This window comes from Setaria viridis, chromosome 6 (genome assembly GCF_005286985.2).
Source record: "Setaria viridis chromosome 6, Setaria_viridis_v4.0, whole genome shotgun sequence".
In the NCBI taxonomy this organism is placed as follows: Eukaryota; Viridiplantae; Streptophyta; class Magnoliopsida; order Poales; family Poaceae; genus Setaria; species Setaria viridis.
In genome coordinates, this window is record NC_048268.2 from 794,874 (window position 1) to 808,318 (window position 13,445).

General features: G+C 45.8%; 2 protein-coding genes and 1 pseudogene across 2 annotated transcripts; 1 reads left to right on the forward strand and 2 right to left on the reverse strand.

Moving 5' to 3' along the window:
* LOC117861138 (xyloglucan endotransglucosylase protein 1) lies at positions 1-11,922 on the reverse strand. The gene is made up of 4 exons (XM_034744637.2): positions 11,066-11,922; positions 1,473-1,631; positions 1,188-1,387; positions 1-993 (listed from the first exon to the last, which is right to left on the reverse strand). Exons 1-4 carry the CDS (start codon positions 11,108-11,110, stop codon positions 606-608), a joined length of 792 nt encoding a protein of 263 aa, XP_034600528.1. The 5' UTR covers positions 11,111-11,922; the 3' UTR covers positions 1-605.
* Positions 3,404-4,276, forward strand: LOC140223040 (uncharacterized; annotated as a pseudogene).
* Positions 11,923-12,074: 152 nt separating the features above from the next.
* LOC117861137 (xyloglucan endotransglucosylase/hydrolase protein 24) lies at positions 12,075-13,422 on the reverse strand. Its single transcript, XM_034744636.2, has 3 exons — positions 13,135-13,422; positions 12,838-13,037; positions 12,075-12,522 (listed from the first exon to the last, which is right to left on the reverse strand). Exons 1-3 carry the CDS (start codon positions 13,420-13,422, stop codon positions 12,141-12,143), a joined length of 870 nt encoding a protein of 289 aa, XP_034600527.1. The 3' UTR covers positions 12,075-12,140.
* Between the last annotated feature and the right edge of the window lie 23 nt (positions 13,423-13,445).

Here is a 13,445-nt window from a genome sequence, read left to right on the forward strand (position 1 = left end):
TTTGGATATTTTCTGTAACAATACGCCGTCTACATTGGGAAATATTACTGTATGATTTTTAAGCCAAACTTTTTTTCGAACACGCAGGAGAGCTATGTATCAATATATTAAGAAGGTGAAAGGGTATAGAATCCGAACAAAACCTACGTAGGTTTTTTAACCAAAAACTATTACACTTCCTTTTTCTAGCCGGTCCTGACCCAAAACTGAACCAGAAAAAAACACCTACAAAAAATCGAGCTGTGGTATGAGGGTGAGGAGATGCGAAATTCCTCGAGCCCCAGCCATACTCCACAAGTGCATTTCATCTCTTATGGAAGACATAACTGCATTCACATCAGGCCGCACTATTTTCATTTTCTTTTTGCAATTAATTGCTACAAATCTAACTCACTGTAAGATGTTCTGCTCTTCATTCTACCATTTTCAGCTTAATTTGTTTGATCTATGCACAACATATGAGCATCCATGATTTATTTCCTGCTCCCTCCCCAACCATGAAATGCAATGAACAATACCATTTGGTATGACAATCATAGTCTTAAAGAATCGACTACAGCCCGCAATACTCCTCTCACCCTTTCTGTATGCTTGTTGAATAATTTCTACTGTGATGCACATTCTGGGGGGTACCCATTTGGAAACCTCCTTGAGTCGGTGCAGTAGTCGTATATCTTGTTTTTATCATCCACATCCTTCAGTTTCTGATTCCCCTCCTCATCCAACTCCTGGTTGAACCAACTGCTATCACCAGAACCCTGGCCGCAAATCCAGGCTCTGTTGTATGGAACACAAGCGTTGGCGGTGTAGTTCCGGAAGAATGCTGTGAATGGTGCCTGGGACCAGTCAGTTTTGACGCGTCCACCCTGTGTTGCCCATTCCTCAGCATTCCAGATGCTGGCATACATCCTCATAGGCTGAAAGAGTGGGAAGGGAGTATCATCCCTCATCTGATTCTTCATCCGCCGGATTGGTTTGCCATTGACAAGTATTCTGTATCATTGTATTCGAACAACAGACAAATCGATTAGGCCTTACACTTACAAATAGTTAGGCTGAACACAACCTCTTATTTTGAAGTAGCAAGGCATTCTTAGAATTGCTTACCAAATCGCAAAATTGGCAAAATGAGCCTTTGTAGCTTGGTATGGGAACTAACAATTTTAGCAAGATAAGGGGGAACTTACAAGATCATGTGCGGGTTCCAGATGATGGAGTAAGTATTGAAGTCTTCAGTGGGATCAAACCAAAGACGGTACTGCTTTTCTCGGCCACCTTTTCCTTTGGCATAGATGTTGGTGTGCAGGGTGTATGGTTCACCAGTGGTGTTCCCCAAGAACTCAAGGTCGATCTCATCATGGTACTGCCATGGCCCCTCTGTTACCATCTATTGTTGGATCAAGGAAAAAATGTTTAGGCTAAGGATTCATATGTAACCTGAATGATGATCTTTCCTTTTCTTGTTTACTTACATATATTGTGGTGACAGTGCCAGCAGATTCCTTGGGGACAAGCTTGATGTCAATGTCGAACCTCCCAAAGAGGTACTGGCTCTTTGAGCGGAACGCCGAAGTCGTCCATCGGTCAAGGGTCAGTGACATGATTTGGTGGCCAGCGCTATCGTAGAGCACCTGCGTATTGCCCCACATCATTTCAATGCTGTCGGTCATGTCGCTGATTGCTGGGGAGATGGTTAGGATGAAATACAAGGCCGCTAGGATCCTAGCCCGCCTCATGGCTTCTGGTGGTATTTAGGGAGTGGAGACACTGTGAATATGATGTGTTGAAACAATGTCTTTATATAGACTTTGTGAAAGGAGACCAGTACGTGTGTATTCTGAACAAGATCTAACTTAGTATGGGCTTAGATTCTTGGGATGCCAAAATAAACAGGACATCATTGGCTGGCTTCTGAAGTAATGGGCTTAAAAATTGATTAAAGTACTGGGGATCAAAGCTTGAGCAGGACCGCCCCACGGTGGCTTCTGCCAAAATATATACGCTGGCCCTCTAGCAAGTTGAGCGTTTATGTATGAGGGTTTTAGTTGCCTTTTACTGCAGTTCCTGTGGGGTGATATTACTAATATCCACTCAAATTGTAGCATATGGTTTTGTCCAATCCTGAGGTATGCTTATATACTCTTGACAGTAAACCTATAGTATTCTAAGACGCTAGATAACCTGTTGTTTTGACAATTTTTCACAGATGTTTCCATTCAAGTCGTACCAGTTTTTTTTTTTTTTTGCAGTTATTGGTAGAACACTTTTCCTTTGTGTTTTTTGCTATTAGCTATCATGTGTGTTACACGTAACTTAAAGCAAATTAGTATGAAGAATTTGTTTGAGTAGACTGATTTGGTGGATCTAACAGTTTCCTTAAAGAACGAATTCCTCAGGTTTAGCAAGCCCTTTGCTAATGCAAGTGATGTTCAGAAAAATAAATCAAATGATCCCAAGTCAAACTGGCAAATCACCTGTAGATCACATGGCCATCCATACTAAAGTTGATATATGAAAATGTACATGTCCAAACAGTACAAGTTCTTGATTGTGTTTTCACACTACAAGTTGTTTAGATTTTTGTGGTGCGTGCATAGTTTTTGTGCACTAATGAATTTTTTTGAGCTTAGATCATTCTTAGGAAACTTAGATTTACTTTTTATTTCCGATGGAGTAGTGATATTTAAGTCCAAATAGCAAAGTTTTGATGCTGTCTGATTGAACACACTAGGTAAACGTCCCTTCTATTTTTTGGAAATCATGTATAAAAAAATCTTAAAAGCATAGAATATTCTTGTCTTTCTTGTTCAATCTATTTTATGTCGTGAAAAAAAATCTTTTTATGGCATCTGTAGTTCAACTGGTACCCAAACTGTTTTGTATTATTCGAATTATCTTAGTGCCGGTGGCTAGGGTTATTAGAGTATGTATAGTGGTATATGTGTTGTACTCATATTTCTTGTACACCAAGCCTATATGGCTATATATATGAAAGGTCACCCCCCTCCAAGGGTATGTGGTGTTTCTCTATCTCTATATGGTATCATGAGTCCGGGTTTTCCTTCTGCAACCCTAATCCTATCCTACACGGGCTGGCCATCCTCCTGCATCGCCACCGTGTTCTCCCCGTGTGCCGTGCCCACGTCGCACGTCCACACCACCCTGCGGCGCTTCTCGCTCGCGTCGTCTCCTTGCCACACATCCCTGGAGCTCCCGGTGTCTGCTCTCCTGTTCCTGTCCGGCCGTATTCTCCCGGCGTTTGCTCTCCGTATTCTCCCGTATGCTCTCCTGGTTCTGGTTCTGTCCGGTGATATTCGAGTCTGACGCACATCCCTGGAGTAGTTGGTGCACGTCCCTGGAGATCCCATCTACTCCCACATGCCGCTAACTACAACCAGCAGCCATGCCCTCCTCCTCCTCCTCCTCGACTGCTTACTCGCCGCTAGTTGGAGGCCCTGCGTCCAACGAATCTGTCGGCCCCATCTTCGTCAACCCCTACGCTACGGTTGCCGTCAAGTCCCACATCCCCATGAAGCTTGAGCTGAAGAACTCCAACTTCAGTAAGTGGTCGTTGTTCTTCCACGCCATGTGCGGCAAGTTCGGGTTGCTGGCACACATCGACAGCACTGCTCCTCCTCGCCGCACTGACCTTGCGTGGGAGCAAGCGGTCTGCTGCGTCTGCAGCTAGCTGTTTGGCTCCGTCTCGGATGCCGTCCTTGACCTCGCCATGGACAACACCGACCAGACAGCCCGCCAACTCTGGGTCGCCATTGACGATCTGTTCCAAGCGAACAAAGCTCCCCGTGCTATCTTCATGAGCCATGAATTTCATTTGATGACTCAAGGCGACTTGTCCATCGACGACTACTGCCACAACATGAAGACCGCCACCGCCGCCCTCCACGACGTCGGTCAGCCCATCTCTGAGCCTACACTAGTGCTAAACCTACTGCGTGGTCTAGCCAAACCCTACTCCACCACCACAGACAACATCGCCGCCAACTCCGACCTCACCTTTGCCGCTGCACGCAATCAGCTCCTCCTCAAGGAGCTGCTCCTGAAGAATGAAGAGAAGGTCACGACTGCCTCTGGCCTCAGTGCTAGCCCCGCACCATCCCGCGGCCACTCAGACTGCCGTTCCCTATCTTCACAAGGTGCTGGGCAGCAACAACAGCATCAGTCGCGTAATGACGGCCAGCTGCGCAACAGGAAGGGCGGCGACGGCTACGACGCCAACGGTAGGGCTGGTGGCAGCCGTCAGCAGTCCCGCAACTAGGCCGCTCCCTCCAGCCCCCCAACTAGCCCGTGGGTCTGCATCTCTCTGTGGGCCGATAAGCAAAGGCAGCCTGGGCTCCTCTGGCAGCCAGTCTTGGGGTGGCCAAGCCTAGCGCAACCAGGGCGTGCTGGGCTCGGCACCGTAGGCTCATACAACCTTTGCCCCTATCCAAGCCTCAACTCCCGGCCAGAGCTGGGACCAGGCCGGCCTAATTGCGGCCCTGTAGCAGATGTCCATGCAAGGCACTTCCTCGTGGATCGTGGATACCGGCACTTCCTCGCTCATGTCGTGATCGGATGGTATACTCCTCCAGCACCTTCCCCCTCCACATTCTCTATTATAGTAGGCAATGGCACTAGCATACCCGTCACGTCTAGAGGTCACTCCGTCCTTTCCGCCAACGCGTCTAATTTTGCTCTCAACAACGTCCTTGTCGCTCCATCCATCATTCGCAATTTACTTTTAGTGCGCCAATTCACCCGTGACAATAGTTGTTCCATTGAGTTTGACGCTTTTGGTTTTTCTGTCAATGACCTTCAGACACGATGCGTGATTCTTCACTGCTATAGCGACGGGGATCTATACACCTTGCCAGCATCTGCACCAGCCGCCGCCCACACCCTACTTGCTGTATCATCCACCCTATGGCATTAGCGTCATGGACACCCGGCTCCAGCAGCTCTCGATGCTCTCAATAAGAACAATTATATTTCCTGTAATAAAATAGATCGCTCCATTTGCCACTCTTGTCAGCTAGGCAAGCATACGTGCCTACCTTTTAGCTCATCCAGTTCACACACGGTTGTTCCTTTTGAACTTCTTCATTGCGATGTTTGGACCTCGCTTGTCACTAGTATTTCTAGTTTCTCTTATTACTTGGTGATTTTGGATGATTACACGCACTACTATTGGACCTTCCTCTCAGATGCAAGTCTGACATCCACCAGCACATGGTTGAGTTTGTTGCTTATGCGAATACACAATTTGGTCTTCCCGTCAAGTGTTTTTAGGCTGATAATGGCATGGAATTTGTGAATAATGCCACCGCATCCTTCCTAGCTACCCGTGGCATTCTTTTGTGTTTGTCCTGCCCCTATACCTCCCCACAAAATGGCAAGGCCGAACGTGTCCTTCGTACGCTCAATAACTCCGTGTGCATGCTTATGCTCCATGCATCCATGCCGCCATCATATTGGGTGGAAGCTCTCACTGCCGCTTGCTACCTTCTTAACAGGCGCCCTTCCTCCTCTATTGGGAATGAGGTTCCCTACGCTCGTCTCCACAGCAAGCCACCACAATATCACCACCTTCGTGTCTTCGGGTGTGTTTGCTATCCCAACCTGAAGGCGACCTTTGCACATAAGCTTGCTCCTCAATCAAGGCGTGCATTTTCTTAGGATATCCCTCTTCACACAAGGGCTATCAGTGCCTTGATCTCTCCACTCAATGCATCATTATCTCCTGCCATGTTGTCTTTGATGAGATGATTTTTCCCTTTGCTTCCACCGCGGCTGTCTCCACCGACTCCACCTTGGACTTTCTCCTAGACGTCGATGGGGTACAGTGCATTGTCCTACTAACATTGTAGGAAGATGTGGATCCACTCAGGTGGCTGCTCTGCTTGTTTTGGACGTTGAGCACCAGCCCAAGAGCTCGATGGCACCTGGATCCAGCGGGCGTGGCTCTGTGCCCTCACCAGGACCAGCTCCCGCCACTCCTTTGACTCCGGGCGAGCGTGGTGTCATGCTCCCGCTAGGACCAACACCCTCTTCATCTCTAGGCAGGCGTGGCCCCGTGCCCTGCTAGGATCGCCGCCCTCCTCGTTTTTGGGCGGGCGTGGCTTCGTGCCCCTGCTAGGATCGCCATCCTCTGCGCCTCTAGGCGGGCATGGCCCCGTGCCCCCGCCTGGACCCCCGCCTGATACTCCCCTTGTTCCGGGTGGGCCTGGTTTCGTGCCTCTGCCGGGATCACCGCTTGGGCGGACTTTTCAGCACATGTACGCTCGGTGCTTGCATGCTCCCGTACGTCACCATCGCCAGCACATGCTCCCGGCGCCGTCTCCACTACCCGGTGCTCGCCCCTGTTGGCTCCACCGCACGTGAGCGTGCCACGGCTGCCACCAGCACCTCATCCCATGGTCATCAGGTCCAAGACGGGCTCTCTCAAGCCGGTTCATCCCATGAACCTGTTCACCATCAGTGTATCAGCCTCTCCTATTCCGGCCAACTATCATAGTGCTCTAGCGGATCCTAACTGGAAGGCAACTATGGGCAGATGAGTACCAGGCCCTCATTGATAATGACACATGGAATCTCGTTCCCCATCCATCTGGTGCAAATGTGGTGCAAATGTGGTGTCAGGCAAGGGGATTTTTAAACATAAATTTCACTCCGATGGCACTCTAGCTCGGCACAAGGCTCGTTGGGTAGTTCGTGGATTCTCTCAGTAGTATAGGATCGACTATGATGAGACATTCAATCCAGTCATGAAGCCTACCACCATACGCACTGTTCTAAGCATTGCTGTCTCTCGTCAGTGGCCGATTCATCAGCTTGATATGAAGAATGCCTTTCTCCATGGCCATCTTCATGAGACCGTCTATTGCCAGCAGCTTCCTGGATTTGTTGATCCTTCAGCGCCAGATCATGTGTGCCTCCTGCAGAAGTTGCTCTATGAGCTTAAGCAAGCTCCTCGCGCATGGTACCTATGGTTTGCCACTTATATTCACTAGCTGGGATTTGTACCATCGCCCTCCGACACATCACTGTTTGTCTACAAGGATGGTGCCAGTATTGTATACCTGCTGCTTTATGTCGACGACATTGTTCTTACTACCTCATCTACTGCGGTGCTTCACCAGATCATCACTCGCCTTCACTTGGAGTTTGCCATGACTAATCTTGGCGTCCTACACCACTTTCTTGGCATTTCAGTCACCCGTACCTCCGATGGCTTGTTCTTGTCCCAACAACAATATGTAGTTGATCTTCTCCAACGCACCGGTTTGGCTGACTGTCATCCCACCTCGACGCCAGTCGATAGCAAGTCCAAACTCTCGATTGCAGATGGTGCCCCAATTACTAATTCCTCGGAGTACAGGAGTCTCGCCGGAGTGCTTCAGTATCTTTGACTTGCTCTGATTTGGCCTATGCTGTTCAACAAGTCTGCCTCTTCATGCATGATCTGCGTCAGCCTCATCTTGCGATGGTCAAGCGCATCCTGCGCTATGTGAAAGACACATTGGATGTTGGTCTTCATATTGGTGCTGGTCCGGTTGATTCTCTCACAGCCTATTCAGATGCGGATTGGGCAGGCTGCCCTGACTCGCGGCGCTCGACTTCTGGCTACTGTGTCTACCTTGGCGACACTTTGGTGTCTTGGTCTTCCAAGCACCAATCCACCATCTCCCATTCCAGTGCAGAGGCGGAGTACCGGCTGTGGCTCGTGCAGTTGCTAAATGCTGCTGGCTGCGCCAGCTTCTCCACGATCTTCATGTTCCTATTGCTTCCGCTATGGTTGTCTACTGCGACAATGTGACCGCTGTCTATATGACCGCCAATTCTGTCCATCATCATCGCACAAAGTATATTAAGATTGATATCCACTTCGTCCGTGAGAAGGTCGCGCTCGGGCAGGTCCGTATTCTCCACGTCCCCTCGACGCATCAGTATGCGAACATCATGACTAAAGGTCTTCCGGTTGTTTACTGACTTTAGGATCAGTCTTGGCATTCGCCTCACTCCCCCTGCGACTGCGGGCGGGTATTAGAGTATGTATAGTCGTAAATGTGTTGTACTCATATTTCTTATACACCAAGCCTCCATGGCTATATATATGAAAGGTGACCCCCCTTCAAGGGTGTGTGATGTTTCCCTATCTCTCTACAAGGGTCACTTTATATTCCTCAACTCTTTCAGATTATTACTAATGATTGGGCAGTTTTACTTAAATTGAAGCTTATGATATTTATATTACATTGACTTATGGGTGAGTGGAGTAATCACTCTCCTAAGATATATATGTATTTTTCCGTAAGTATCAATGTTGTAATTTCAGGTCCCATAACAGGATATACTACTTTCTGCCTTAACTAATATTGCCGGTGTTTCATATTTTTATATCTCTGGACTGACCTAGAGATTGCTTCAATTTAATTCTTGGATGACTTCTATTAATAATATCCAGGCTTTATTTTTGTCTTCTCGAATTTCTAGATAACATGGCATGGGTGATCGGATTGCAGTAACCTGACAATATTCTGAGGATGCACTGAAAAATGTCGTGTAAAAGAATCAGGGGGACAGGACAGTTATTGCATGGGGGCCACAATGAGAGTAAACAACTAGTATTAGGTGATGGTAAAGATGAAACTATAATTTATTCAGCCTGTTAACTATTCCACGTATCACCTCTTGATTTGCTAGTGATGTTAAACTACAATTCGAGTCATCAGATCCTAATTGGCAATATGTTTTATGGGGGATGGGCGAGATGTTGGGATAGTATCCTCATAGGCTCATAGCAAATGATTGTGAAAATTTACAGCCACTTCTGTGCTACAGTGGACTCTGGAGGAGAGGATCTCACCGCTATTCTGCTCGTCATGGTTGTTGCCATCTTTGCCAATCAGATGTTTGCCATGAAAGAGTGCCCAGTGAGTTGCACCAGTGCTCTGGCTTAGGGGAAGATGATTGGCATACAGAGTCAATCAATGGGTGCAGACTGCAGAGGTGAGGCACAGCAGCACTTGGAGTTTGTGCAGCAGTGTAAAGGGTGGATGATCAGAAGAAGCATGGCGCAAGGAACACGGTTAGTTTTGAGTCTGTTCTTTCGTTTTTTGTCTGTTTTATGAAAAATATTGTTGGTAGAATCTCAAAAGGTCCTGATCTCGCAAGAATAGTAGAAATATATGGAAGTATTAGGAAAGTAATACGTTTCATTATATTGCATTGCATAAATGCACCATGAGAGCATATTTTCTGAACCTTTGGGACGTGAGTAGCTGCCCACCTTGTTCATATCTTACATCAAGTGCATCTGACAATGTGAAAAAAAAGGTCATCCATTTCATTCTCAATTTCATTTGGAGATCAGAGGAACAAAAAAGGCAAGAGTGGCACTTGTGGTTGTGTCACTTTTTATGCCCAGTGCTTGTGAGACTTGTGGTGACGATTTGTTGAAAATTTGACGTTTAGTATATCCATGATGCATTTTTTTCTTCCAATGCTGGCTTTTTATATTACGGTCGAACTGCATACAGAAAACTATATTTTGATATGCGCGCTGTGTTCAAATTATGACACCAAGTAAGAGCCGATTTCAATTAGCTAAAATTTTATCAACTAACCTTCACTGTGAGAACTAGAGCTCTGGAACTTGGCAAAAGAAAGTTTTGCGTAAATAATTCTATTGAAGTTTTGGCTTCAGAGATAAGAACCTTGAGAGACTTAGAGCGATGATCTGTTGAATGTCTGATCAACAAACTTGGAACTTATTTTGCTATGGCCTACGCTCAGTCTCCACATTGAAATAGTGGTAATAATTTGTTCAGAATTGATAAGAATGTTGGTCGTATCTTATTTCTTTTGGTAACAAAAAAGGGAATCAGAGAGGGTAGTACCTGCTAATATTTGATCTGGCTACCAACATGTCTGTACCACCCTATCTTTTTTCAGATAATCATGTGTGAGGTGTTGCTCTTTGCAGGCTCATATAGGATTATCCCTTCAAGCACTGGAAAGAGAAAGGATGACTGTCCTTTCCTGGTCGACCTCGCTCAAGGTATGTAAGTACTCCCTCCATCCTAAATTATTAGTCGTTTTAGCTTTTCTAGATACATAGCCTTTGCTATGGACCTAGATGTATGCATGTCTAGATACGTAGCAAAAATTATATATCTAGAAAAGTTAAAACGAATAAAACGAATAGTAATTTGGAACGGAGGAGTAGCTAGGAACAGAACTGTGATGACATAAGGGCAACATTGACTTAATAATCCAGCAATTGAAGTGTCACACCATACATCTTGGTTTCACAAGTGTGCAGAATGCCAATGCGCTGCTAGGGATTTTAAAAAAATATTATAAGAGGCATGCACAGTGATCTTTATTTCTTGATCATTGGGTTACTCTGCCATCACTTTATAGTAATCTGTCACTGAGCTATGATATATATATGTTATCGGTCACAATCTTTGCAAATATTAGGAATTTAGGAGTCGAAATTCCAGAAAATGCATCCATTCCTTATAGTGAAGCTTAGTACAGTTTTGAATTGCACCCAAAGGATTATGGCAGTGTTTTTCTGGAAGAGAATAAAGTAACCAAGATATCTTAATTTTCTTATATAAATATTCTTGTTTTGAAAGATAATATATGTCACGGCAGCCTCATCGTAAGATAAATGATAATGATGTTGACTGTTCAGTCATTTGTATGCTGGAGAATGGGAGAATAAATCAACACAAACAGTATGCATCCTTATAGGAAGGTGCTGATGAAATTCTTCCTTTGCAACGTATATAATCATGGAGAAAACAACGGGTTCTGTTGAATAAAGTAGTTGCCTGCTTTTCAGTTGAAGTTGTAGCTTCATACTGATGAAGCTTGGTTCTCTTCATCATTTCAAAGCTCAAAAATCTCTTAGAAAGCTATTAGCAATGTTTAATAAACAATGTTTCTTATCTCTGGACACAATCAACCAGAAACTGCTTAGCAGTCTGCTGTCACATAAGCATCGGTTTCTCAAAGCAGAATGTGCCGTAGAAGTAAAGTGTACAGTAAGTAATACCTGAACCAATTTGCCTGAACGGGCCTCTTCATGGAACCCAGTCATGCTTGGTGGCTGTCGCACTCGGACTCAGTGGTGTCTTCGTTCTTTACCACGGCTCGTGCGCCTGCAAAACTTGTCTTCCTCGTGACTAACCCCCAATTGAACTGCCGTTTTTTCTTTCCCGCATTGAAGAGACCAAATCTGGGTTTGATTCGGGCAAAGAGGGGAGGATAAGAGATAAGAAACTGAGATGGTTTCCATCTGCTCTGGAGGCTTATGAGAGGGAGATGCAGAAGTGTGCAGCTGTAGAACTGAAAATGGGGCCACCGGGGACCTTGGCTGGGGATGCACCACTGGCCTATGACCACCAACTCCATTGTTCAAAAGGGGGTCTTAAGCCGACCACATATACGACCTCATGTGTATAACTCGGCCTCAAGCATTAAAGTATTGATTTCTACATCCCGTTGCTGCGATGGGAAGGCCTGCCGACAGCCAAGGATAATGGGTATTTTTATTTTTTATATATTTGCAAGTGGGGCCCATGCTTAAAGTCCAACCAGTCCTTGTACATGTACATAATAGCATCTGACCTTGACTCATGTGGGACCCACCTTAAGGTTCACTGGGACCTTATACACTCTGGATGCCCTAAAGGAGTAAGATAAATATTTCTATGAGCTGGCTAGCTTTCAACTTATAATTTTTGTGAAACTCCATTCTCATTTTTTCCCTACTAGCCTTGTGTATGTAGGGTTAGACCACTACATTTTCAATCAAAACTATTAGCTATATATTACTACCTCTGGTACGGTCAAAATTAGCTGTTGTTCAGACAAACAAAACAAGTAGAAAGCTAGTTGTTTTTGCTGTCCTAAACATCTTGTTTTATTGACTGGAGGGAGTAAATATTTTGGTCACTGCATCATCTTTGAAGCACATCATATTGATACGCGCAATAATCAATGCCTGATATACGTGATACGATTTAAACGCCATGGACAAAGCGTTAATTGAACTGTTCATCTTGAAAAGAATGGTAGTGAATTGCTGAATCATGCATAAAATACATCTCTCACCCTCACAATCACTTCTACTGTAACCCACACTCCCTAGGAGGCGGCCCATTCTTGTACCTCTTGGGGTCTTTGCAGTAATCATATATCTTGTTATTGGAGTCCACTTGTGACATTTGCTGTTTCCGCGACTCATCCAGCTGCTGGTTGAACCAACCGGAGCCTGGGAGACACATAGGGTTGTTCCCAAATTGGGGGCATGAGATGGCCCTGTAGTTCCGGAAGTATGCTGTGAATGGCTCCTGTGACCAGTCGGTCTTGACCCGCCCGCCTTGCGTTGCCCAGTCATCTGCATTCCAGATGGTGGCGTACACCCTCATCGGATAATAGTATGGGTATGGGGCACCATACATCTGGTTGTTTTTGATCTGCCGGTACAGCTTGTCATCGACAAGGAATCTGCAGCTCAGAAATAGCGATATGATTATTACTTGCAGAAAAGGAAAAATATATAGCAATATGATTAGGCTTAGTGCTTGCAGAAAAATAAGTAGGATGAACAAGATCATTTCCTACTAGGTCAATTCTTTTTCTAAAATATCTCTTCTATTGACATGGGGAGACCCTGTAGCCTTATTACCGCCTTAGACCTTACTTCTCCTACCCCTCTCTGAAAGAAAAATCTTTAGTATGTACTACTGAATGATATGGCACTGCAAAACTGAGCCTTATACATGAGCTATAGTTTTTGCTAGATGGAAGGGGGGAGCTTACAAGATCCAGTCTTTATTCCAGATGATGGTGTACTTGTGGTAATCTTGAGTGGGATCAAAATCAAACTTGTACTGCTTCTCTCTGCCACCTTGTCCTCTGGCATACATGTTAGTGTGCATGGTGTAGGGCTGGCCAGTGCTGTTCCCCAAGAACTCGATGTCGATCTCATCATGGTACTGCCATGCCCCCTCTGTTATCATCTGTCACCAGATTGCGACACATATTAGGTTGGTCTGACTCTGAAGGATCCACAAGAGACTAGAATGTCAATAATCAGTTGTTTTGTTAGCTACTTACATAAAACGTGGTCACAGTGCCAGCTGAGTTCCCTGGGACGAGCTTGATCTCCACGTCGATCCTGCAGAACTGGCATGTCTTCTTAGAGCGGAACGCAGAGCTAGTCGAGCGGTCGAGTGTCAGCGCGATGGCCTTTTGGCCAGAGCTGTCAGTGACCACCTTTGCGTTGCCCCACATTATCTCTAGGTCATCTAGGTCATCAGTCTGGCCACCAGTGACATGGGTGATGGCTAGGATAAGGTAGATAGCCGCTAGGGAGGCTAGGAGTTGAGTCCTAGCCTGCCCCATGGCTGCTGGTGCTGTTGGGTAGG

Excerpts from the sequence above, each read along its gene's own strand:
- LOC117861138 (XM_034744637.2), bottom strand. The coding sequence starts at position 11,110 with ATGACTGGGTTCCATGAAGAGGCCCGTTCAGGCAAATTGGTTCAG. Across the intron at positions 1,388-1,472 it reads GCACTGTCACCACAATATAT|ATGGTAACAGAGGGGCCATG; the intron begins GTAAGTAAACAA and ends ATCCAACAATAG. Across the intron at positions 994-1,187 it reads TGGAACCCGCACATGATCTT|AATACTTGTCAATGGCAAAC; the intron begins GTAAGTTCCCCC and ends ACAATGATACAG.
- LOC117861137 (XM_034744636.2), bottom strand. The coding sequence starts at position 13,422 with ATGGGGCAGGCTAGGACTCAACTCCTAGCCTCCCTAGCGGCTATCTAC. Across the intron at positions 13,038-13,134 it reads GCACTGTGACCACGTTTTAT|ATGATAACAGAGGGGGCATG; the intron begins GTAAGTAGCTAA and ends ATCTGGTGACAG. Across the intron at positions 12,523-12,837 it reads TGGAATAAAGACTGGATCTT|ATTCCTTGTCGATGACAAGC; the intron begins GTAAGCTCCCCC and ends TCTGAGCTGCAG.